At 41.8% G+C, this 24,327-nt stretch overlaps 2 protein-coding genes across 4 annotated transcripts; one reads left to right on the top strand and one right to left on the bottom strand.

Annotated features, from left to right (window-relative positions):
• The first annotated feature begins 2,065 nt into the window (after nucleotides 1–2,065).
• Nucleotides 2,066–10,667, top strand: tespa1 (thymocyte expressed, positive selection associated 1). 3 transcript variants are annotated; one of them, XM_086199794.1, is made up of 12 exons: nucleotides 2,066–2,357; nucleotides 3,204–3,385; nucleotides 3,929–3,971; nucleotides 4,777–4,811; nucleotides 5,238–5,291; nucleotides 5,900–5,921; nucleotides 6,306–6,329; nucleotides 6,410–6,505; nucleotides 6,732–6,940; nucleotides 7,019–8,109; nucleotides 9,588–9,672; nucleotides 10,260–10,667. In XM_086199794.1, the coding sequence occupies exons 2-12, from the start codon at nucleotides 3,235–3,237 to the stop codon at nucleotides 10,346–10,348; spliced, it is 1,899 nt and encodes a 632-aa protein (XP_086055920.1). In that variant the 5' UTR covers nucleotides 2,066–2,357; nucleotides 3,204–3,234; the 3' UTR covers nucleotides 10,349–10,667. The 3 variants fall into 3 exon arrangements, with proteins under 3 accessions (XP_086055920.1, XP_086055919.1, XP_086055921.1); XM_086199793.1 differs by having other exon boundaries at nucleotides 6,300–6,329; nucleotides 10,260–10,666; XM_086199795.1 differs by lacking the exon at nucleotides 6,306–6,329.
• A 6-nt stretch (nucleotides 10,668–10,673) lies between these two features.
• Nucleotides 10,674–17,346, bottom strand: tarbp2 (TAR (HIV) RNA binding protein 2). The gene is made up of 7 exons (XM_086199799.1): nucleotides 17,120–17,346; nucleotides 16,256–16,570; nucleotides 15,633–15,702; nucleotides 15,247–15,364; nucleotides 14,871–14,998; nucleotides 13,915–14,110; nucleotides 10,674–12,810 (listed from the first exon to the last, which is right to left on the bottom strand). The coding sequence occupies exons 1-7, from the start codon at nucleotides 17,170–17,172 to the stop codon at nucleotides 12,653–12,655; spliced, it is 1,038 nt and encodes a 345-aa protein (XP_086055925.1). The 5' UTR covers nucleotides 17,173–17,346; the 3' UTR covers nucleotides 10,674–12,652.
• Between the last annotated feature and the right edge of the window lie 6,981 nt (nucleotides 17,347–24,327).

A 24,327-nucleotide genomic window follows, 5' to 3' on the forward strand; every position in this document is an offset into this window, starting at 1 on the left:
GGTATTTATCGCCGGGATGCGAGAGGGGGCTGTCAGTGAAGCTGCACATGTGCCCATGTAAACAGGACAGAGGGTGGAGTCCGGCTCCATCCACCCATCTCTGTCGGAAGTTAAAGAATGGGACAGGAATTCAATTAAATACTTATTTCCTTGATTTCTTAGCTTTTCCAGTTGTGTCTGTATGAAATGGGGAAGGGGGGGGGGGGTTGTATTGCTACTCTTTTTACTTGAATAAATAAAGTTTTTGTTTTAAATTAATAAGTGAATGCAGCTTCTGCTTTTACTCTCATATCGTAAGCCATGCTATTTTCCACTTGTTTAAATTAGCCTTAAACTGGTGCGTTACCCCCAACTCTGTTAAGCAAATGAATATGAATAAAGTGAAAAAATGAGCAAAAGGTTAAAAATGTTAAAAAATTTTGATTACTGCATAAGTTTCAAGCAAATTGTTAGCAATCATTCACTCCTTGGGCATCATTTGAGAGGTCTGACTTAATGAATATGACTCAATTAAAATTCTGTCGTTGCTAAGCTACTGAACACCTCCACATATTTGGGTGGAGATAATTAAATTCACATTCCAATATTGAGCAGGAGGGCAATGTTGCAAAAGTGAAATGGAATCTAACCCCTTTTCATTCAAAAGATAAGCGCAATGCCTGTTAAATTCCATCCATCCATCGTCATCTTCCGCTTATTCCTACACATTAAGGGTCGCGGGGGGGCTGGAGCCTATCCCAGCGTCAACGGGCGAGAGGCGGGGTACACCCTGGACAGGTCGCCAGTCCATCACAGGGCCAACATACAGAGACGAACCACCATTCACACTCACATTCATACCTACGGTCAATTTTAGAGAATCAATCAGCTTAGTCCCCAAATTGCATGTCTTTGGACTGTGGGAGGAAGCCGGAGTACCAGAGAGAACCCACGCAGACACGGGGAGAACATGCAGACTCCACACAGAAAGATCCCGTGCCTGAGCCGGGACTCGAACCCAGAACCTTCTTGCTGTGAGGCCACAGTGCTAACCACTGCACCACCGTGCAGCCCCCTGTTAAATTCATTAAAAGCATTAAATAAGCAGGCCTATAATGGCAGTAATTTCAATTGCAGCTGAGTAATAATTCAGTGCTCAGGACTGTAGCCTTTTCTTGGAACTCTTGGGGCAACAGCTAAACTGAATACCACTGATTGGCAGTGCCACAGATTTCTGTTTTTTATGGCTGGTTTATTATTACCAACAACACAGTCCTGTAAGCATGTATAACGACAGAAACTCAATGGAAACTGGCTCCATTTGGTCCGTCTACCCTGCAGCACAAATGCAGCCAGTGGAGCAGGAAAAACACAGTTGCGATAATATTACACATCACGGGCGGCCCTGGTGTATTCCAGGTATTAGGGTATGAGCCTTGTAGCCTGCACTTCCAATTATAGAATTTAGTGGGTTTTCCCAACTGTCACTGGTCTGGAGAACCAGCCATCTTTTGAGTCCCCCACCACCACCTCAGGGCCCAAGTTATTGCCTGATTTGCCTCCCCTGTTGCAAGGCTTCTATTTCTAGTTATGCCCTGGAGTCTATAGGCAAGAAAGTGCCTGAGTCTCCCAAAATACTAGATGGAGTTCTCTAAAACTGTTAAACTAAGCTTGTGTCCAACTAAATCCTCGTCATCTCAACTATGCACGACATTGTAATAAATAGCCCTCTCTATCATAGGCTACATTTTATATAAATTGGATGTATTTATGAAAGTATTACATTACAGGCAGGATTAGAAATAATGCTGAATGTTGTCATGAATTACTTATAAATAAACACTTAAATACATAGATAAAGGGGGGGGGCGACCATGAAAAAAGGTATATCATACAAACTATCAACTTAACCTCTAAAAAATAAATAAAAATAAATAAAGGCTCCAGCTGAAAGACAGAATCCAAGTGTGCAGCTGACAGCGACGCTGTGGTGCCTCCCAAACATTTGTAAATGTTGCCTCACGGTTGCGTATCAGACCTGACTGTGACATTTGCAACCACCTGCGAGAGAGACGGTCTGTGCAGGATGTGTCGCAGCTGCGTCCCACGCTGACAGCCGACGAGAAGAGATGCAGACTCACTTCCCTCATTCTTGTCAAACTCCTGCCGTCACTCAACCACACAAGGGGGCCCTCTGATATGCCTCCCGATGACTTCAACGCAAACTTAGCGATCGTGAACTAATGACTGCAAAGCGGAGGGGCAGCATGAATGTTGCTATAAACTGTAGGTAGTTTAAGGGAGATTTCACTACGCTGCGACAACAGGAAACCGTTGAGCGCCACTCTTCTCGACGAATGAAACCAGCGTCGATGAAGGTGAGGAAAGTATCGTATTCAATGTCTTTATTTCTTTGTCTGTCTCTGCGTTGTTACCTCTCCTTGAACTTGGGTGGGTTTTATGTTGGAGCTAAAACGTCGTTTCACACGTTTTCTTTGCACACACATCGACTTTTATAATCAGTTAGAACTGAAACTTTCTCCTCCTGAACAAATAGAAATGGTGGTTTTAATTTCAGCTCACCAAATTTAAAAGTCCTCTTACTTGCTCAATGGATACCCTGTTAATTTAATACTATGTCTACACACACACACACACACACACACACACACACACACACACACACCAGTGTTCCCAATTTTGAATATATTCAGGTATTTTATTGTTCAGGTGTCGGGCACACTCATAGGTTTGAGTTTGACCTTTAACTTGATGTCCAGTGTCACTTGTTTTAGCATTATGATATAATTGTATATATAATTGTTTGACTCTCGGCCAGTACCATTTCTTTAACTGGCTTTTACTGGCATGGTTAGTATCATTTAGAGGATTATATCTCCAAAGTACCTGCTATAAAAAGGAATTTTTGACGGTCATTGATGATGGAGTGGAATTTCTTTATATAGGAATGAAATAATGGAGTGGTTTCTGTAACGTAGCGGTGGTGGCTGCTGATCCAATCAAAAGAACATGTGGCTCATCCAAAGAATACAGTTTAACAGGAAGCATCCATGTAACATTGTTTTGCATAAAAAGGTCAAGGGAAGTAATAGTGTAAGGGTACGAAATGCCAGCCTAAGACCATCGGAGACTTTTTCAAACAATGTTTCTGCCTCGCATGAGAGCAAAATTGAAAGTATAAGATCTATGTTTTGTCACTTTAGCTCAGCCACTTTGACTCTCCCCCGAACTGAGATGATGGAGAGCTCGTCCTCCACAGAGAGGCGGCGAGCCTGGATCAACAGCAGCCGACACTGGCCCACGCTGGAGGAACTGGACCGTGATGGGCCATCCTGCAACCTTGCCTCTGCTTCTGTTGCAGATGATGATGATGTCTTTGCAGAAGGTCAGTTACAAATCAGGAGAGTGCGTCAGAGCCAAGCATTTATCTCTCCTGAATCTGCTGTTTATGTACTCGGAGCGTAGCAATTAAAAGATCCCTATCAATGCGCTGACTCAGCAGCAAACCATTTTCATGCATCGATACATCTTTTCACGCTCGTTCCAACATGATGTGAATCCTCAGTAGTAAAGTTCCTTATAGACTGTAGGCGTGTTAGGTTGCTACAAGTTTGTTTGTTATGGACATGGAAGTTTGCCTGCCATTTGTATTTGCACTTTTCACTCATAACTTTTTTACATGCGTTATGCACTTGGAAGTTGTTTATGACTGCATTTAACATTTACTCAGAAAATATTCCAATTATATGTAGTTTACATTCCTGACTTCAAATCATTGTAACAGATTGGGAGATATTTCATCTCATGATTTCATAAAGTCTGCAGCAACCCAACATTGAACTGAATCACACGTGCATTATGATGAAACTTGTGAAAAGCAAAGCAGTTAATTTAATGAACGTAAGTGAAGTGTGTGTAACTTCCACAGGATGCATCACAGGAAAGATAGAGCACTGGCTCCAGGACTGTGGGTGAGTCATCTCAATTTACAATTGCACATTGTTTTTTTGGTTTTTTTTGTAAGATATGTTTTTAGCTTTGACTTAAATGCTGTAAAAGACAACTGGAATCTGGAGAAGCACAAGCAGAGAGTGGAACATCGGAGGTCAGGCGTTCCAGGAAGATAGTGCAGTTAAATAGCGACAGTTTTTGTTTTGTTTTTTTCCACAATGGCCTAAGATCAAGCATGTTTACTCCTCCTCCACACAACCACGTAACTGCTCTGAACTGGCAACAGGTTGCTGCTTAAGGTAAGACATGCAGATAGGTTTTAAAGTCAGTGTTTCCAAGAAAAATGCCATTTTCAGGATTTGGTGCAAGCTTTTACACAAATTGTGGTCGTTTCAGCAAAGTTCAGCTCTACTGCTCACAAGTGACATTTTAAATTGTTTTTATTGTGGCTTATAATAACGCGATTACAGAACTGGAAGGAAATAATCGTGTCTTCTTCCTGTTATGTAACAGTTCAGAGGAAAAGGGCTAGCACACAGGCATCACTGAAAATAAAGTGTTTGCATCTCAATGGCTTTTAAAAGAAAGAAAAAAGCAGATTTAGTAGCGGTGTGTGGTTACAAACTCTCAGAACTCAGTTTGAAAATGATCAGATTAGCTTTAGAGGCTCTGACCTTCTCGCTTTTCAGCATGGAAAGATTGTGACAAGAGGAAGTTTGCAGCCATCATGATGACGAGGAGATCCGATGAGGTGTTGTAACGCCATCACTTGTTTCAAAGAAGAAACCTGTGTTTATGCAGTACATTTGTGGTTATGTCTTACAGGTTGGAGGCTCAGAACACAGGTCACAGGAGTTTTGGTGTGTATGTGGGTGTTAAACTCAATTCATGTCATTTTTCTGTTGACCTTTGCTCTTTTTGCTCACTGATAGTGGTGGTTTATTTGATTTAAGTAAATAAAACACAGTTGCATGTAAAGATCCATTGGAAATAAAACGTAATAACCAGACATCAAAACTAAAAATACTCATATTCGGGAACGTAGCTGGTGGAGCTTTTTCAACTGTTCTATATACTGTTGGGTAGTTTTAGTTTTAATGATGAATCCTATCTGATGAGATGATCATGTAGAATGAAATGGAAATACCTAAGAAAGTTCAAGTACCACAAATGTATTTCTGGGTAGAGTGCCTGAATAAGTGTTAGGAGTCACTCTAGAGATGCACACCAGCAAGATTTCAAGATTCAAACGCCCTTAAATCCTCAATTGCATGTCTTTTCTTCAGAATCTGTGTGGAAAGCCAACAGCTTTGATGATGAGCTGAGTCTTGGAGCTGATGGTAAGTAAACCCCTAACCTAATTTCTTCTTTCTGAATCAATGAGAATGGTTCTATTGCAGTTAGAGGTTGCCACGGTGACGCTAATTAACTAGTTCTTTCTTACTGGACAAACACAACATCTAAAATCACATAAAGGGTAGTGTGGATCCTCTGGGTGGCCCAACAGTGGGCTATTGAGTTGCTTCCTGAAGGCCTCCGTCCCAGTTGGACGCAAGTTGCTGTGGTAACTCTTGAAAACTTCACACAAACCCTCAGAGCTGTTCCACTGCCCGCCACGGTCCAGTCTCTTTACTGCTGCATTGCATTGCATTGCAGGATACTTCTACCAAAGTAGTGTTCAGTGCTTGCAGACCATGAAATAGTATCTCGGACATTAATTATTAGGATTTCTTGCATACGATTTTGATGAACTACTCAGGATGTTGATATAGAATTTGGGACACAGGTAAGGATACAGCTGGAAGACATCTGTTGAACTTATTTCTAGAAGGCTGTAATTCAACTTGATATTTTGTATTGTGAGACTAAGCAGAGTAATATAAATAATTTTCTTGTGTCAAAACTCTGGAAAAAAATCATCTTATCTTCCTCTTTCTTTTTCTCTCAGCCTCTGCGTTACATGGTGGAGGGTGAGTATAGCACCTGCAATCGTATGGAAACGACAAAACACAAGAGGAAGTTTTAAACTCATGAATATTGATGGGTTTAATCAGCTTCTGACAGCACTTTTGCAGGCTCGGAGGTCATGTTCTGTGTTCTCACTCATGTAAGAGAGATGAACGGACTTTTGTTATTCAAATTTGTGTCAGAGGCAAATAAATGCTAAATGTTCTTAGGTTACACAACCAGCAGCACCACCAGTTCTGTCAGTTTGATGTGGGCATGCACCTCCAATATTGAGAGTACATTTGATATCACCTGATTTTCTGCATATAGATAATTAAGGTTTAAGAACTTCCTTTAAAATGATATTTTTTTTTTCTTCTCTCTTTCACTCGATAATACAGTGACAGGTATCCTCACACCAGACAGAGCAGGTTAGCAGCCAACCTCTTTCTCGGCTCATGATGTTAATGGAAGAGGTTGTACTGATGTAGTATATTCTGATGTTTGATAGTACCCGTCGTCAGAAACTATGTCTGCCGTCTCTGAACATGGGCCACAGTGCCAACTCCAGCTTCCTTTCCTCCACAACCTGTAAAACTACATCAAGGTGACGCTTCAACTCTTATTTATGAATGATTTATTATTCTGTGAGTTATTAGCTCATGAATAATGCAGCTTTCCCAACAGATGTTCTTTTTCTTGGCTTAGTTCATGTGTTTTGCTTTAATTCTCATTGGTAGCATTTAATCCTCCTTATTTATTGCTAATTTTTTAATGTATTGATCCATTTCTAAATCCACCCCCCCCTTTCTTTCTCTGACTTTGCATACTAGTGTATCAGAGGTCCTGCAGCTGTGTTCGGAGGATGTGGAGGAGACCCTGTATGAGCTGGGCTTTGGCCAGGATGAGCCGCAGTTCACAGTGCGCATCCCTCCTCGTTTCTTCACCTTCCCCTCTCAAGCTGAAGGCATCAACTTCCGACTATTTTTGGACTCACAGCTGCGGCGGATACGAGAGGAGGACCCCAGCCTGTCTATAGCTAGTAAGACTTGATTTATAAACTGCTGACGGATGTGTGGCGCTGTTTCTTGTATTCATAAACATTTCCTTCTTTCTTTAGGTCGTTTCAGACAGGTGCAAGTGCTCACAGCGATGGCTAACGCTTTCTACTCCCTGTACTCTCACGTGTCCCGCACCCCCCTCCAGAAGCTGACCACACCAGAATTTATCTTCACCTCGTCTCCCATGGAGAGGATGGAGCGCTTTAGGAGCCTTCGCAGTGAGCCGCGCTCTCCTGTGGAGAGGCTGAAGGACACGGTCTCCAAAATGTGCCTCTACACAGGGTCTCCATGCGAGTCAGTATCCACCTCACCTCAGTCGTCACCCAGGAAACGGTCAAGCCTCTCTGATGTTGCCGGTATCGTCCTCAGCAAAGTCAAGAGTGAAGCGGGCAAGAAACTGGATTGGAGGGAAAATAGTAGGAATGTTGCTGTTACGGATGATACGGAAGACGCAGGAAGAAAAGACTTTGATCAGGAGATGCAGGACAGGAAACAGAAGCAAGTTGTTGACGCTAATAAAAACAGCATCCAATCGGAAGATCTTGACAGTGTGACATCATTATCAGGGGAAACTGTGATAGAAACAGATCATCAGGTTCTTCTATGGCAGTCAGATTTGGACTCATGGTTGACGCAAAGTGACACAACAACTGCTGATTTGAAACCTGTTGCCAAGCTTACATATGACTTAATCAGTCCACCGATAGTTGAGAGTGTACACCAGGCACCTTTCTACTGCCGACACAAATCCTGTATGAAGGCAAACACTTCACCTCACACCTCATCGGGGACAGACAGATCATGTGGTGGATCACACGGCCCCCTTATACAACACAGAACTCACAAATCTGTGGTCTCTGACGAGGACTCACTAACAGGCTCAGGTCATGGTGTCTCTTCAGGAGAAACCACATCACTTCCTGTCCTGGGCCCTAACGGCAATTACACCCACTACAGCATCACTGTGAGTGGCTGGGAAGGTGATGAAACCTCTTACCTCCCTCAAGCTTCGGAAGTCCAACCTGGCCAGACTTGCGAGGATTCATTCAGTCAGGAGAAAAGCCAGTACCTCAACCCACTAACACATCATCAGGCTCTGGGGACCAACTACAGTAACCTGCAACCGGTTAACTCCTTTGAGCTGGAGGAGGTTTGTAGTCTTAACTCTGCATATGTGCAGTACCACTCAAATAAAAACATACTAAGATGCTCTCACTGCCTCTGAGCTGGTGGAAACCCTGGCTGAAGGTATTACAGTATGCTCTTGATTTATCCATCCATACCTCCTCTTCCCTGTGAATGTGATATCTTATATCTTGAGAGGATTTTTTGGGGTCTAATTTGGTGCCGAAATCTGCTAGTTGTTTTAGTCTAAGATATCTCAGATGTGCTGGTTAGATATTAATATATTCATCATCTTCACCAAGTTTTAGTTGACTGAAAATCTTAGCATTTCAGTCTTATCTAAGTCAAAGGAAACTGTTCACTATTTTTAGTCTTTGATTGAAATGCATATTAGTTTATTCTCATTGCAGTGTACTTGATTATTTTTAGTTTGAGTCAATGAAATCCGAAAAGGGTGGTAGACCAGCATGTTTTTTTCTTGTTTTTGTCAACATCATTATTGTTATGAAATATAATTTTAGTCACAACTCAATAATTAATATGCCAATTGAAAAAAAATCACACAATGTTCAAATAGGATGATGACATATAAATAATTTGATATTTAACAATTCAGCATCACTGTGATGTCGTAATGCTCTGAAAAAACACTTTTCAGGCAATTTTTTTGACACCACACAGCCGTAAAAGACTGAGATTAACTGTGTTTTGCCATAAAATACACTTTTTATTGAATTACTTAAAAGAGTTCAGTACATAATTACTGACTGGAATATAAACTACACCTTGACTGTGTGAGGAAGCGTATATCAAGCAGTGTATAAAGCATTCTACTCTTAAAGATGTCGATCCAGATGGAAATAATGTATCTGAAACAATGACTGATGGATAATTTAGATTTATTTCATACTCAAAAGTTCATGATCCTCATGATATGAAAGGCGGGAAGATTTAGGAGAAAGAAGCACCACCATATTGCTTTTGTTCAATTTGATAATTGAAATATTTAATGTCAGCTAGATTTGCTCTGCTCTCTAATTACAACTCAGTGGTGGGTTGTTATTGGTAATGGATGGTCAAATTAATTTGCCTCGTATGTGCCAACAGTCTTTGGGCGTTTGAAACCACAAATATTTCCATTTGATGGTTTTCCTCTTCATCTAAATAAGTTTGCAAGTTAGTCAACAAACTGCTTGTTTTACATGGCCGTCTGATGCAGGCAGTAAGGCCTGCCTGCAAACCTAGAGAATGGAATCAAACTAAATCAAATTCATACTCCTATTTTTTTTTTTGTCCATGAGAGTCAAGATGAACTGCAGAGAACATTTTATCATTAAAACTCTGCAAGTGGCCTGAACAGCTAGATAAGATTAGATAAGTACAGAGCACCATTTTCACTTTAACCTTGGAACAAGACCAGAGTCATAATGTTGTAGATTTTTCATGACATGTTTCTCAATGTGAGTCAAACACATTAAATTTATTCTGTATTTCTCTTAATAGGTGCATAGCGCAGGAGAGGACGATTCCGGGCAAGCAGAAACGACAAGAACAACTTCACCTCCGTCCAGAAAACAGCAAAACAAAAGTACAGTTTGCTTGTAATTCATTGCATGTGATTGACATTGGAATGCACCAATCCAGTAATTATATTGGATGTCAGACTGAAGTAGCAGGGCAAAAAGTTGGATCTATGCATCCCTAATATTCACATAACTGCTGCTCTGCTGTGGGAAGCTGCTGTCACATTTTAAATGTTTTGAATTAAAATGTCTGATTGTGTTGTAGTTTTAAATTACCGATCACATTCACAAATATAGTATTAACCTTATTCAAATGATCGTAGATGTGCAAAGAAGTGGATGTTTTCAGTTACTACCGTCAGAAAGGAGCAGCACACTTCTCAGCATTTAGAGTTCTAATTGCCAAACATTTGACCTTTCGACCTGACCTTCACTTTAGTCTCAGTATTTGTTTGTCATGAGGTGAGAAACTGTATGAGGGACATTTGAAGACGAGACACCTGTACAAACGTGCATTTAGATGGAAAGAGAGAGAACTTCTGACAGATGTGTGTTTGTGCGTGCGTGTTTGATACAGAAACCTCCAGAATGAGTGTTGTGTGTCACACAGATCGTGGAGTTGTTACCCGACTGTATTTGTGTCGTCGTCTAGGTGAAGTGGGACGGAGCAACAGCCAGCAGTCAGACAGCAGCGGCTATGTGGACGAAGACGCGAGCCCCTTGTCAGACAAACAAAACTGACTCCAGATCAATACACATGAAGGGAATTTGTGACCCGAGGCTCTGAGCATCCGAGTCCTGGAATTGTTCCAGTCCAACTTGTATATAACATTTAGAAGTTATTTAAGATCTGGTCCCCCAAGAAAGTGTCATAGGATCTGTACTGAAGTATTTTTTTCTAAGAAAAGTTCCACATTAAGAGGATATTTTGTCTAATAAATCATCTTTTAAGGACTTGATATGTGTGAAAATTATTAGTTATGAAGATTTTTCATGCATTACAACAGTTTTCAGAATTTTATTAGCGAAAACTTTGTTGGACAGTCAATTTTTAACTGGGTTTACACCACATCATCAGTTCGGGCAGCGCTGACGTTGAGAGTATCAGCGTATTAAATACTATTTTAAGAAACAGGTCCTCGTTCTGTTTTATTCAGAAAATAAGATGTTCCGCTCTTTTGCAGTGTTGACCAGTGAGGCTCAGGGATGTGCTTACACAAAGATCATATCTAGTATCATCATATATATATTTAGATATCAATATAGGACTTAGTCACAGAAACAAACAAACAAAAGCTCACAGGGGGGTCAAGGATCCAGAGAACACATTGAATTAAAAAGAGAGAAACCATTCTTGAGGTAAAAATACTGCAACTCCACATAAAGATATGTGGAAGCTTTATTCGCCTTGGTTTAATGATCCATCCATTACAACAAAAACAGGAGGTGCTTTATCTGAGACTAGCAGCATCACGTCCACTGTCAGGTCAAGTCGTTGCTTTACACTGAGGTACATTTACAAAGCTCCACTGACTGTTAACAGAGGGGAAACTAAGAAATACAATAAAACATTTTGAAGCTCTGGAAATTTACCATTGACTGAACAGAAGTGGACTGGGCTGATGAAGCAGGTTTAATCGTAAAATGTAGGGATGCACAGATTTATCGGCTGTTATACACGTAGTTGATGGCGTTTCATGATGGCAGTGGCTGGTGTTTATCTTACCATGTGAAAGTTTAAATCAAAGGTTGTTTTGTACATTTTTGATTTCATTGTTCCTCTTTCAAACATTAAAAAAAGAAGGCCAAAAGGGGGGCTAAAACGCAAAGTCAAAAACAGCTGCTATTTTAACTTCAGTGCTCACGCAGGACAATCTTGACATTTATCACCACACATCTGAAGGATAAAGGACTTCTGATGATTGGATGATACACTTAAAAAAATGCTCCGATACAAACTGATAAACTTCTGACAACAGTAAAACAGGAACATTTCACACAGGAGGGATTCATAGCCTCAACAGTAAAAGGCTTTTTCACAGCTGCCATTATGACATGTCCTAGCAGGGTAAATACAGGGGCCTTGTATCGTGCCTGGGGAGGCTCACTGGAATGAATGTGACACTAAATAAAAAAGGACCAAATTCAATTTTGTTCAACTGCACCTTCTAGGACATATCAAAGAGGCTAATGTGATAAGGGTCTATTCTATTTCCTAAATGCAAAAAGGTAACACTATTACAGAGCAAATTTATTTCCAAAATGTACTCACATCAATCATCCGTGATCCCGTTTTAAAACGAGGGGGGACAGTGTACAAATTCAAATCTTACAGGAACACACATTTCTTAGAGACAGTTTCAGCCTCACCATTTAAATGACAATCCCCACATTTTCAATTCTCATAGGAGCTTGTCTTAAAAACTGGTCAGTCTTTTAAATATATTTGGTATTTATCCAGCAGAGTCTTTTTTTGCTCCAAGATTCAGCAGCGAGGCTGGAATTTTTTTTTTTCTTACGCTGACCCATGTGACCAAGGATCAACCAAAGCACCAATCATTGATGACTCCACCGTGTTGAGGCTGACACATCTTCTTGGCTTTCTTTTTGTGGCCTTCTTTTATGTTGGTTGCAGCAGAATGTCAGCAGTTATTAGGGAACTCACAGCAAGAGCCCAATCGTGTCTCCAAAGAAAGATTTCTTCTTGAATTTAAGGAGAAAGCAGATGAGAAGCGGACAGAAATTCAAAACATCTAAATGTGTTTTTAAATTATTTGTGTCAAAGGTCAAGGGGAAATGTAAATACATTTTTGGACAATTCAAGGTTCACTGGCAACAATTAAACATTAATGTGAAACAAAAGGCTCCATGGATCAATTTTGGGGCAGATAAAGTCTTCATTTCCAAAATTTGAGGTAATTCACGAGATTGAATTCATCACACGACCATTTTTTTGGACCAGATAAGGGACTCCATCGTCCGGACTGGACATTTATCATGGTGTTGTGTTGAGTGTTTGAGTCTGTCTGAAGAGGATGGGGGGCATCACTTTCCTCCAGCCATGATTTTGAGGTACTGCAATGCATTGTGGGCTGCGTTGGCCCGAGCGGCGTCCGTGCTCGGGGCGAAGCCGTGGCACACCGTGATTGGCTGCGTGGACAGTTCCACCAGGCACTGGCACAGGCCGCTCAGACTGCGCTCTTCTGTAACAGGCAAGAACAAGAACATGACACTTCACCATAAAAGGCTTGGCTATAACTTTTGCCATAAATGTGTTGACAACATTCACTTGCATGAACTTCACTGATCCAGACTTTGAACTAGTTTAGGATTCTAATTCTCTACAAATAAGATACTGGCTGCTACAAATACAAATCCCTTTCTTTTCCCAGTACAACATAAAGCTCTTCTGTGAACAATTCAGTAATAACCAACTCTGAAAGGCCTTAATGGATCGCATTTAATAAATACAAGCTCTTTCACACCTGCCTTGTTTGATCCAGACTATCTGGTTTTTCAGATTACCCTGAGCCAATATTACAGGTTTACTTGATCTCATTTTAGATTAGGATTAGGGTTCTTTGAGGCCTGCCTCATTTAATCCAGACTCTGCAGCTTTTCAGATTAGTCCCAGCCAATATCATTGGTATGAAACGTCCCCCAGATCATGAACAGGGTTATAATCAGACTCTGTTCCTCCTAGACAAGTTGGAACTTGGTCTGTCTCCAAGTCAACCACTGTTCGATTCACTTCAGGTGAGACTGTAATCAGCCTTTGTACAGGAAGTGAACCCAAACAGTGCATTGTGGGTTGAAAACATGCTACAGCAAAAAACAGTGGCGTTGGAAGATGAGTGTGTGCTGCAGCGTGACAAGAAATGACAAAATGTTAAAAAGGAATAACACGAGTGAGCATAACGTCAAATACATCGAACCAAATGACAGCAATAAAAATAACTACTTCAGCACTAACATTGAGCTGCCATTAAATCTGTCAGCCTAGAACTCTTGTCCTTCTGTCAAGTTCTGTCCACATAAAGAATGAAGAGAAAACTGACAGGATGCAGCTGCTGCCTCCTTCCTCCATATCTGATGTCGATAACCACACAGCACGCCATTTGGTTTGTGGCATTCTGCCAAGACAATGTACCCATCATTCCCTACAAGTCATCAGCAGCTAGGGACAGGAAAAGAGAAAAACTGCAGCCTTATGAGCACAGTGTTTGCTGGGGGAAAAAAAAAAGTCTTCTAGATGTAATGTTTACGTTCTCCTCTGTAGAGGTAACACAGTGCAGCAGCAAACTCACCCAGATCTAGATAGCTGACGTCAAAGCACTGCTCCACGGATAGGTCACTCAGCAGAGAGCAGAAGTTGGAGTCGGAGGGCATGCCCAGGGGGTGGCTGCGGAGCTGGAGGATCTTCTCCCCTGCAGAGTTTCGCAGCGAGTCCCACGTGCAGCTGAAGCCTTTACTTTTGCCTGACTCGGCTCTGCTGCCCAAGTGCTGTTTGTGTGTGTGTGTGTGTGTGTGTGTGTGGGGGGGGGGGGGGTACACACACAGGGGATAGTTTTATTTTAATTGATAAATATAATCAGCATCTCTAATTTCTCCCAGGAGAAATGTGTTAGTAGTGCTGGGGTTTCAAGGCTAAATCCCCCGGAAAATATAAACACCAGGAATTATAAACCACATATAACCCAAATAAAATATCCCCACAAAAATAAAGAACAACTGAGAATGTTTTAAGAACCTGGGATACGGTCAATAGTTCATCACAAATTAATAAGACATTTTCCAACTGTTCATCATGTATTTTTCAAGTGTTTAACACTGATCAACGTGGGAATGGATAAATGCGCTTGTTTTTCGTTCTGGTCCCGTCTACCGACTTGAGTCTGGATAGAGGAGAAACTTTTACACTCCAAACTTATGTGCACACGTATGGAACGTGGACTTCAAACAGATTCTGGAAAGCATAAGCAGAAGCATGCAGGTAAATTGGGTCTGCAGCTCTCTGTGTGCACGTCTGTTTGAGAGTATAACCTCAGTCAGAGTGTGCTGATGCTCCACACGTCCGTGGGGTTTAACTCTAATAGTTAGCAAAGCCAAAAGCTCGTCCGTCCTGGCTCCTTTGCTTCCTTTTGTTCAGAAAAATCGTGAAACTTCATTAGGCCATCAAAACAGAATGAGCACTAATGGCTCAAAAAAAAAATCAGTGCTGTCACAAGGAATGTTGCATTAATTAATCCCGTTTGTTCCTCACCATGGTGAACGTGTCGTCTTCTGCGTCTGCGTCGTTGCTGGTCCTCAGGTCTACTGGGACATCATGTATACGAGATAACATCTTGGCGGCTGCATTCCTCTTGGCTAGCTTTTTGGAAGTACCACTTCCTGGGGAGGAGCGGGAAATCAGGAGTTCACCTTGCAGTTGTATTTTGACGTACCTACATTCATTCAGTGAGACTTCACTAAGATGAACGTAGCTCTGATTTCACAAAACTCACCACGATCCTGTTCACTCTGTGTTTCCACATTTGATTGTAATTTCTTGTAATATATGGAGTGTAGCCATCGTCAATTACAGTGGGCCACTTTTTAACACACACGCGCGCGCACACACACAAATATTGTGCATTTACCAATTTCCATGAATCTCTCCACTCTGCAGGTCATGGTGAATTCTTTGCGATGAGCTGGACCTGATTCCTGGGTGACAGTGTACTCTGGTAGACGCCATCCTTTCTGCACCACCAGTTCCTGCCAGACAAGAAGACACACTAATAATCATACAAACAAAAAAGAGGAGAAGTCGGGAAATGACCGCAACTCAACTGTAGACAGAAAAATTCAATATTGTATTTATATTTTTCTACCCTTTATACATTCATTTTTTATGGATGCTCAATGAAACCGGAGGCAACTCAAGGAACTGCCCCCCCCCACCCCAGGCAATTCAACAGACAATAGTATTAATAACAGTGTTATAACACCTGCGACTACAGATTCTCTTTCTTCGTGTCATCACCTGCAGAGCTCCTACAGGGTTACACTCGCACTGCTGAGAACTGCCTGATGTCTTCATCTCTGGCTGAGAGCTGAAAAGGAATGAGATAACGGATGGTAGTGCACGTACAAAAAACATTCTACTCCCTTAAAGAAAAGGGACAGTTGAAAGAATATTCAAACATGGAGAAGTACACAGTCAGATTTTATGAAGGTAATGGGCAACTGATATTGTAATTTCATCTAATGGCAAGGAATTGCACTGGTATACATTTGACTTTTCCTCAACACTCCCTCCGACAGATTCTGTACGTCTTTTGTGTCTCTCTCCCAAAGGTCCCAAATTTTGAAACTCAGTGTTAGAAAATTTCCCTTATGTTGCCGCATGCTCTGTAACATCAACTGCCATCACAAAATGAAGAATATAATAAATAAGACACGTAGAAGATGGAGTCACGAACACACAAGGACCTCCATCTTACTCTTGTTCAGTGCTGAAGTGGTTTATGTTAGGCAGCTATCTGCTCGGTGATGAGTTACAGTGGCACACTATTGTTGGATCCAGCATTTTACATCTAATGAAGCAGACAATGTTTTACTCCAAAGCCAACAGTCAGAAATTCAAAAGACCAGCAGGGAACTGACCCGTCTCCATCAGCTGGCACGTCAACTCCAGTAAAGCTGTCCACTCCAACACCAACTCCAGCGGGACCTCCGAGACCTCCCTTGAGCATCTTCAGAGCAGCCTCAGCTGCTTTATGCTTGGCTGCCTTCTTGCTGGGCCCTTGGCCGGTGCAGCTGATCTCTCCGACGGAGACACGGAACGTGAAGTTGGGCTGGTGGGCCTGTCCCTCGGCCTTCAGCAGGTCATACACTGGGGTCTTCCCTATCCGCGTTCCATACTCCTGCAGCAGACTGATCGGCGTCTTTCCGGGATTCACAGCCAGCATTTGCTCAATACTAAATAAAAATAATAGGAAAGTAACTGTTGATTAATTCAAGAAACTGAAAGGGAACTCTTCAGTGCAGAACTCTGCTAGGGTCCAAAATATATTACCCAAAATATACAGAGAAAAGTATAATTATTTAAACAAAACTGAACTTCTGCTTTGTCTTTGGTCTGTCTAGAAGTTTAACATCATCCCAGTAACTAAGAGGAAGGGACAGATTTTCCTTAGTGAAGCTGTTATGTGCTATGATTGCATCAGTTCTTTTGAATGGCGGATACAGTGTTTGATATGAATGGGTGGACATCATTTTCCAAGAGGCTTACAACATAAGGGAAAACAATTTGACACAAATATGAACACAAACAAGCGGAAGACGTGATTTACAACTACTCACTCACGTGAAGTAGCACACGACTGCAGCTAGCTGAGTTAAGCTTGGACAAAGTAAATTTAGCTATAATTCCCCGAAATTCAAACCAGTTGTGGTACACGTTCATAAAACCAAATGAACATAAGTGTCCACCGTGTTAACCAAAGGTTAGCCCCCGTGCAGCTTCACCTGGAGCACCCGGAGTTTCTCTTCCAGCTGTCCGATGCTGTCTCGTCGTTCATTCCCTATTTCACGCAGACAGAGCCGGTCGGTTTCGTGTTGCAAATCCCCCCACCAGAACAGACACCCGCTCTCATTAGACGCCGGTATTTTCCCAGACAAATGACGAGATAACGACATGTGAACAACGGCATTCCCATCCGCTCCAACTCCTATGAAAGCGGGGGTAGGTGAAGTGTTTTGGGAGCACAGTTATGACGTATGACCGAGTTCCGCCAAACTCGATTTCTCATTGGTCGAAAGGGGATCTAGATTTGTTCGTTTTGCTCACCGGCAAATAATGAACCAAATGTGGTGGTAAAGCTAAATGAGCGGAGACGGGCGGGGAGACGACAGTATTTCAACAACTTCAGGTGCATTTGTTTTTATATTAGCCAGACCGTGAAGTAACGTTGAATTAAATACAGTAGCCACTATAGTAAAGGTTGTGCACATAAAATGAATACGAGCCGTAGTACAGTTTAATAAAATACGTCAATTCAGGGACGTTTGGCTCACGGTGTAAAAGCGATAAAATGCTTGGATGAGGGCGAAAGTTTTAGGCAGGAGTTATCAGTCAATATCAGTATAATATAGATATTGTGATTTTGAGTAGTAAATTGTGTCAAAAACTGATCAGTGCCATAATATCCATATTGAGCTATATGGTCAGAAAATGTATGATATTACCCATAAATTGCAGTATGAGGTATCTGAGATTGGAGCTTTAACAAAGCACCCATAAATACTCAAATCAACTATTTTGTCAGCTGTTTTTATCTTTTAAAAGGGCAGCTTGACACAAACTCATATTTGCTGCATTAGTGTAAATGTAATCTTTTTTTAATTTATTTTTTTACATTTTTGCTTTCACTGAATTATAGACTACAACATTTAAAAAGCATTTGCTTGGAATTGCAAGTCCAATAGTCTTGTGTGTCTGGGTTGTCTCCCTGTGTAATAAGGGGTTAATGGTGGAAGTGATCCAGAAGAGGGCGACAGTCAGTCACTGATGTACTCAGCTGCCAGGCTTCTGAGCCGGGCACCTGGCACCTGTCATCCCCTCTGCAGACCGAGTTGGATATACAGAGAATTTCACTTATTTAGTTGTCTAAACTAAATATGAGGGTTTGGAAACCCTGTTAGTCTGCCCCAAAATACGAGGAAGATGCTGGATAATGAAAAGTTTTGCCTGCCTGGCAAGCTGTATATATGCAGGAACACTGCATTTATTTATAATTTTGTCTGGCAAGAAGTGATGGTAATGACATTGATTGGATGACAGGCTGGAAGCTCCACTAATATGAGTCCAATTTATTTTTGTGCTTTGCATCTGTTTGCTTTGGTCAGTACCCATGGGAATTGTGCCACCCCTTAAAATTCTCCGGAGCCACAAGTTCAGAGCCTCCTGCCCAACTAATGAAGCAGCACGTCCATAAAATATTTCAGTACATTTTCCACCTTTCCATCATTTCCTTTATTTCTGTGGTTGTGCAATTAATCCTACGATGGTTTGCTTGTAAACCCGCGCTGGACGCTGTTGAAATAGAGCTCAGATTCTGATGGTTTCGCTCACTGGCATCAGTGTGTCAGTGTGGAAAGGCACGTTTAGCCAAGTGCAACACAGAATGAACTGGCCATGACAATGAGTAAGGTTGTCTCACATTTGAACCCCCAAACCTATCAAAGCACCATGATTTATCTGTGACCAGGATACGCTGTTATTTGTACTCATTATTCATACTCTCAGCATTCATTTGCCTTGTTTGCTGGGGTTTTATTTGTCAGTTGAAGGCTGTAATTTACTTGACCTTTAACATGATAATGTAAGTGTTTTTTATTGAACTACAGTGGTTAAATCATTGACTGAATGAGATCAGAAAGAAATGCCTTCTTAGCAGTTACAATATGCTTCATCCAAAATGCTTGCATACTGTATATCCACAAACACACTTTCTTTTTCCCTGTCTTGGACTGCTTGCATTAGTATGTGTGGTTCTTTTGTTGCCAAAATCATCAGTAGATATCGTCAAGCATGGAGCTGGATGAATGCGCTTTTTCCCTCCTTCCACAATATGATGTGTTTCCTTTTTTGTGTGTGTTTTGATCCCTCTCTTTTGCGGCCAAGCTGTGCTGTGGTGAGGCGCGGGTTCGAGTGGCGCTCCTGTATTATTTTTGGCAGCAGCAGTGGTTGGTGGCTGTTGAGGAGAGAGGAGACAGAGGGGGGAGAGCATGAACCCCAAAACCAAGGCTGTTTAAGGGATTTGTGTCTGAAGGAATTGCTTTGTAATGATCAGAGATGTGTGTTAGTGTGTGTGTGTGTGTGTGTATACTTGTGCACTCTCAGAATAAGGCTGGCATGCACATTTGTTCATTTAACACTTCACCATCACCTCATATAAATGTGCTCATTAATAGGCCACACACTCAGAGGTGGTGAATTGCTCAACACGTGACATCCTTATTTTGTCAGTGTCATCCGTGTACAATCATAGCAGCATTTAAATCATCAAGTACATTTGGCTGTAATATTTTTGGAAGTCATTCTGTCGCTGTCACATGGGAACTATTTCTTGTTTGTCAAGAAACTCTCTCTCCACTGTGGGAGTCAGACATGCCGCCTGCTCAGGCAACATGCAGTGTCAGACATTCACGCTCCTCCCTCTACGCTTCTGAAAACACCATTTGAAAAAGATTTTCTCCAACTCTATTCTTGGCTACAGATCAAGAGAACGTTATTACTCGACTTTATTTATTTATATATTGCGGTGGTAATGTGTGTATGCGTGCATGTGTGTGTGTGTGTGTGTGTGTGTGTGTGTGTGTGTGTGTGTGTGTGTGTGCGGGTGAGTGATATGTAATGGCGTATGTATGTGTGTTAACCCACAAAGATATTTCTTCAGAATATTAAATAAACATGCAGCAGCAGCCATAGTGAAGCACTGCCTGCCAGTGGGTTTTGGGTTGGATGGGTGGCGGTGCTGGTGGTGAGGGGGGGGTTTGTGGCCGTGGCTCAGGGGGGGTGAGGCTGCTCATGGTCAGGGCCCCCGCCGGACACACTGGCGCCTCGCGCTGGAGGACTTCTGAACCACCACACTCCTCCACCAAACCCCTGCCAACCCTGGCTCGCTGCTCCCGCTTCCAACCCAAATCACCCAGTTCTCTCTCTGCAGTTTGACTCTCTCTCTCTCTCTCTCTCTCTCTCTCTCTCTCTCTCAGTCTCTCCTCTCAGTCTCACTGTCTCTCCCTCTCGTCTCCTTCTATCCCCGTTGACTCCCTCCTCAGAAAACCCAGACTTAATTGCTGATTTGCAATTTTTTTCTCACTTTTCAGAAGCAGATCATTTTAATTGTCTTTACCTTTTCCTTTCAGGCTTTTCAGTCATACACTTCCATCACCCCTCCTCTGCACGGTTTTTCTTAAATCCTTTCACTTAAAATGTTCCAAGGAAGTATTTTGTGGCTTTAGCTTAAAAAAAAAAAAAGAGAGAAAGAAAACGAGATGGTTTTGGGCTGCATGTCAGTCAGAATACCATGAAGATAGTAAGAATTATCAAAAAGAAAGACTAGTTTTATGGGGGCTGAAGATATTTGATATTTGTAAGGATATTAAGTGTTTTTCCAACCATCTCTAAGAGGCAGTGGTCCCATAGGGAAGGGGAGGGGTATGATGTGTATATATGTTATATATTATAATCTGAGCTTTGTGGGGGTCTCTAAAACAACTAACATTAGTGACTGATGGATATGAAGAAAAATCAACTTGACGGATACATTTGCTTTTCTTTACGTGGTCCAACCCTCCCTCACACTCAGCAGCCCACTACTTGCTCCAATTCTATGTAGAAGGACTGCATTTATATAAACGCGTAGGGCGAGGTATTGAACTCCGTCTATACCTTTATACCTCAAAACGATCAAATATCAAAAGATGCCTTGTCGTTCAAAACCGAATTTCAATACCTGAGGGGTAAATCTCTGAGTTGAGGTTTATCTTTTAAAGATGTAAAACTGCTTTGAGTGGAAAAATGCCAATGTTCAGCAACATAAAACTTAACAGTCAAATTAAGTTAAACCACATTTTGGTAAACTGGTTTATAATTTCAAACTGTTCTGAGTGTGTGGAAATGGCAAGAAGTTGAAAACTAACACTGAAGATTTGTAACGTAATGTCATTTAAATGTCATCAAAAATGTTTATTATATATGGGTTTTTGGTTTTTTTTTTTTAACCGGAGCACGTCACAGTAGCACCTCTAGTTCATTCTCAAATTCACCATGAAGCAGCCAAGGATCAGCGTCTTGCTCAAGGACACATCGACACACGCAGACAGAAGGAGACAGAGGTTGAACCACCAACCCAGAAATTTGTGGATGACCTGCTTTACCTCCTGAGTCACAGCTGCCCCTGGCTTTCCAAAACTGAGATGTCTGTGATATTGATAGGTTTAATAACCAGTAATAGGCTTGGAGACAAGAGCTAAACGACAGTCACGCATGTATTTATCATGCATCACTTTCTTGGAAGCAAAAAAAAAAAAAGAAAAGAAAAAGCTGTGAAACAGACAAAGTAGACTCAAGTGTGGTGTTTTCAGCAGGCAGTGTGATGTGCTCACAGACCCTTCAAGTGACCTTGTATCTGCTTACGTGAATATGACACACACTGTATGATTCCGATTCCCTGCCTTCTCCTGAGCAAACGTGCCAATACAAAACAGCACCTACTGCTGCTGTATAATTGAATTATGGATGTCAAACAGCTTAAGTAGAGTGGATGTGTCTTTACGTGTTACACATGCAATTTTCTTAACTTAATTTTCCCCTGGAAGTAATTTGTCATCCGGAGGCCATTAAATGGGAAGCATATTATCTTTTTAAAGGGGCACAGAGTCACCCACAACCCTCCCACAGTTCCTATAAACAAAATGGCCTCATTTAGTGTTGCATTTGGTGTATCGGGCAGTGAGGGAACACTCTTTAAACTTTCAAAACTGTTACATGTGTATGTCTGAATTCTAAAAAAACACTTAAAAGATGCTATTTGTAGTAAAATTTAAAAAAGTGAGAGGATGGTCTTACTACCGTGACTTATGTAATGATGGAACAGATGTGGCGAGATAGGAAGCGGTGCAGCAAGATACAACAGTGTTGCATCAGCTGGATTTGGAGGCATGTTGCGACAGTGTGAGCTAAATTTACGGCTTGAAGGAAGAAAAGCACATGAGGATGCTTCATCACTCAGGCACGTCTATTGCGGGTTTCTGAAACATGCTGTTGTTTCCTCCCTGGATGAAGTAAATGATGACTAAAAACGATAAGCAGCGTAGATATAAAGCACATCTTCAGGATGGTTTGACCTTTCTACCTCTTGCCCTCTCTTATCTGTTTTGTTTTCCTCTTTAACCCCTGTTTTATTTCGCCTGACCTCCTCTTCTCTCCAGGTCATGTTGTGGTTCACTCAGGTCAGTACCCTGTCCCCCTTTGCTAAAAAACCTTATCTTGTTTTTTACTTGCGGCCCAACTGCTGAGCCCCGGGGCCGTACTGACATTCTTTTCCCTTTCTTCCCCCGCCCCATCACAGGGAGCCAGTCACACCTGCAGACACCTGTGCTTTTGTCCTGCCCCCACAAACCCCCGGTAGGAAGCATCAGCACCTGTGCCTGTGGCTATGTCAGCACTATTGTTTCACTTGACTATTCAGTTAAGACCTGATAATAGAAGGAGAGGAATTTGCATTTTTCTCAGTGCATCGTGATCCTCTCATTTTAAAGAGCTAGAATCGTAAGGGTTGAAGCAGTGTACCTCATCAACTCTTATGGCTAAGCTAACCACTGCTGGAGCGAATGTTTTCAAATTACCCCTCTGTATTAGCTGGAAATGGACTGTGTGATGGCTTTAACGTGTGTCTGGGATCCTCTGAACTAACGCTTTTAGACTCAAACATGTCTCTGTGTTAGATTCCATTTTTTAATGGAATATAAGTACATATGGAAGACATCGTCCAGCTTCTGGTTTTGCCCCCCATGTGTCTCTCTAAGTATATTTGTCTCTTTATGACCTTGTTTAAAGCAACACTTAATGTTTCCTTTAAAAAAGAAAAAAAGTAAAAATAAAGTTAAGGCTACTCCACCACCGCTGCTTGGAGAGTATATTTTAAAATACCAGTGGCTGAGCTGCCACTGACCATCTTCCTAACCCCCCCACCCTGACTCGCCTGCCTGACACACCCTACCCATACTTTATTCCCCCTGTTTGCCTTTTATGTTGTGGACTCAACCATGCTCCCACTTCAGACCACCATAAACATGTCGGCCCCTGATGACAGAGTTGGCCCGGGGACGTTTTATATAAATTGACCTCAACTACAGCTCATTAGAAGCCCTAAATTGGAACCATGAAGCCTGGGAAGTGTAAATGTTACAACAGGAGAGTCGGCAGCTTCAGGGGGCTTCCAGCTGCACAGGTCTCCCCGCGAAAATCCTCACTTTTCACCGTCTCACGATTGAATAAATGATGCAACATTTCCGAGCTGTGGTGAATATAATTTTAACATTTCTCTGAAGCGGTTAACATGCATCATCTATTTTAAATGTCACCTGTTAACCACATGTTATGAACAAATCATAAAGTTTTTCTATTCTAGACAACACATCTGCTGCAGAGATCCTGACTCTTTTCCTCAGGCGATCTCGCTTTTAATGCTGAGCTGGCAGTCCGCGAAACTCAAGTATTTTTATTATTCTACAAAATCCTGAATGACCTGACAGGAAACTGGACAGAAAAAAAAACACTATTTGTGACTTTAAACACAAGTCCAGGCTGATCCATTTGAACAGACATTCGCTTGGTGGTCAGTCCAGCTTCTCTTTAGCGTTCATGTCTTTCCTCTTGCATCCTGCCATAATTGGGGTCCTTTGTTTGACCACCTCCTTCAGTAAACAATCCAACCACAGCTCCCCTGTCCTAATCCACTCTCCCCCTTTATTCTGACTTTGCCGGAGCATCGCTCTCAGTAATTACCCCTCTCAAGCTTGAGAGTGGAGTAATTGTCCTGTGTGTAACTACAGTGGATCACTGAAAGGAGGTCATTGTGTGGAGTTAAGGCTTCGCCTCAGTGGACGGCATTGTTTGTGCTGCGTAAGATAATGAAAGTATTTGCTTGGCCCCTGTGAGGTGGAAA

Source organism: Aulostomus chinensis, chromosome 3 (genome assembly GCF_037954235.1).
Source record: "Aulostomus chinensis isolate RoL2024-O1b breed Wild chromosome 3, RoL_Achi_v1.0, whole genome shotgun sequence".
Taxonomy (NCBI): domain Eukaryota; kingdom Metazoa; phylum Chordata; class Actinopteri; order Syngnathiformes; family Aulostomidae; genus Aulostomus; species Aulostomus chinensis.

Excerpts from the sequence above, each read along its gene's own strand:
- tespa1 (XM_086199793.1), top strand. The coding sequence starts at position 3,235 with ATGATGGAGAGCTCGTCCTCCACAGAGAGGCGGCGAGCCTGGATCAAC. Across the intron at positions 5,292-5,899 it reads GCTGAGTCTTGGAGCTGATG|CCTCTGCGTTACATGGTGGA; the intron begins GTAAGTAAACCC and ends TTTTTCTCTCAG. Across the intron at positions 6,330-6,409 it reads CCTCACACCAGACAGAGCAG|TACCCGTCGTCAGAAACTAT; the intron begins GTTAGCAGCCAA and ends GATGTTTGATAG.
- tarbp2 (XM_086199799.1), bottom strand. The coding sequence starts at position 17,172 with ATGAACGACGAGACAGCATCGGACAGCTGGAAGAGAAACTCCGGGTGC. Across the intron at positions 16,571-17,119 it reads AGAAACTCCGGGTGCTCCAG|TATTGAGCAAATGCTGGCTG; the intron begins GTGAAGCTGCAC and ends ATTTTTATTTAG. Across the intron at positions 14,999-15,246 it reads GGAGAGATTCATGGAAATTG|GAAGTGGTACTTCCAAAAAG; the intron begins GTAAATGCACAA and ends GCTCCTCCCCAG.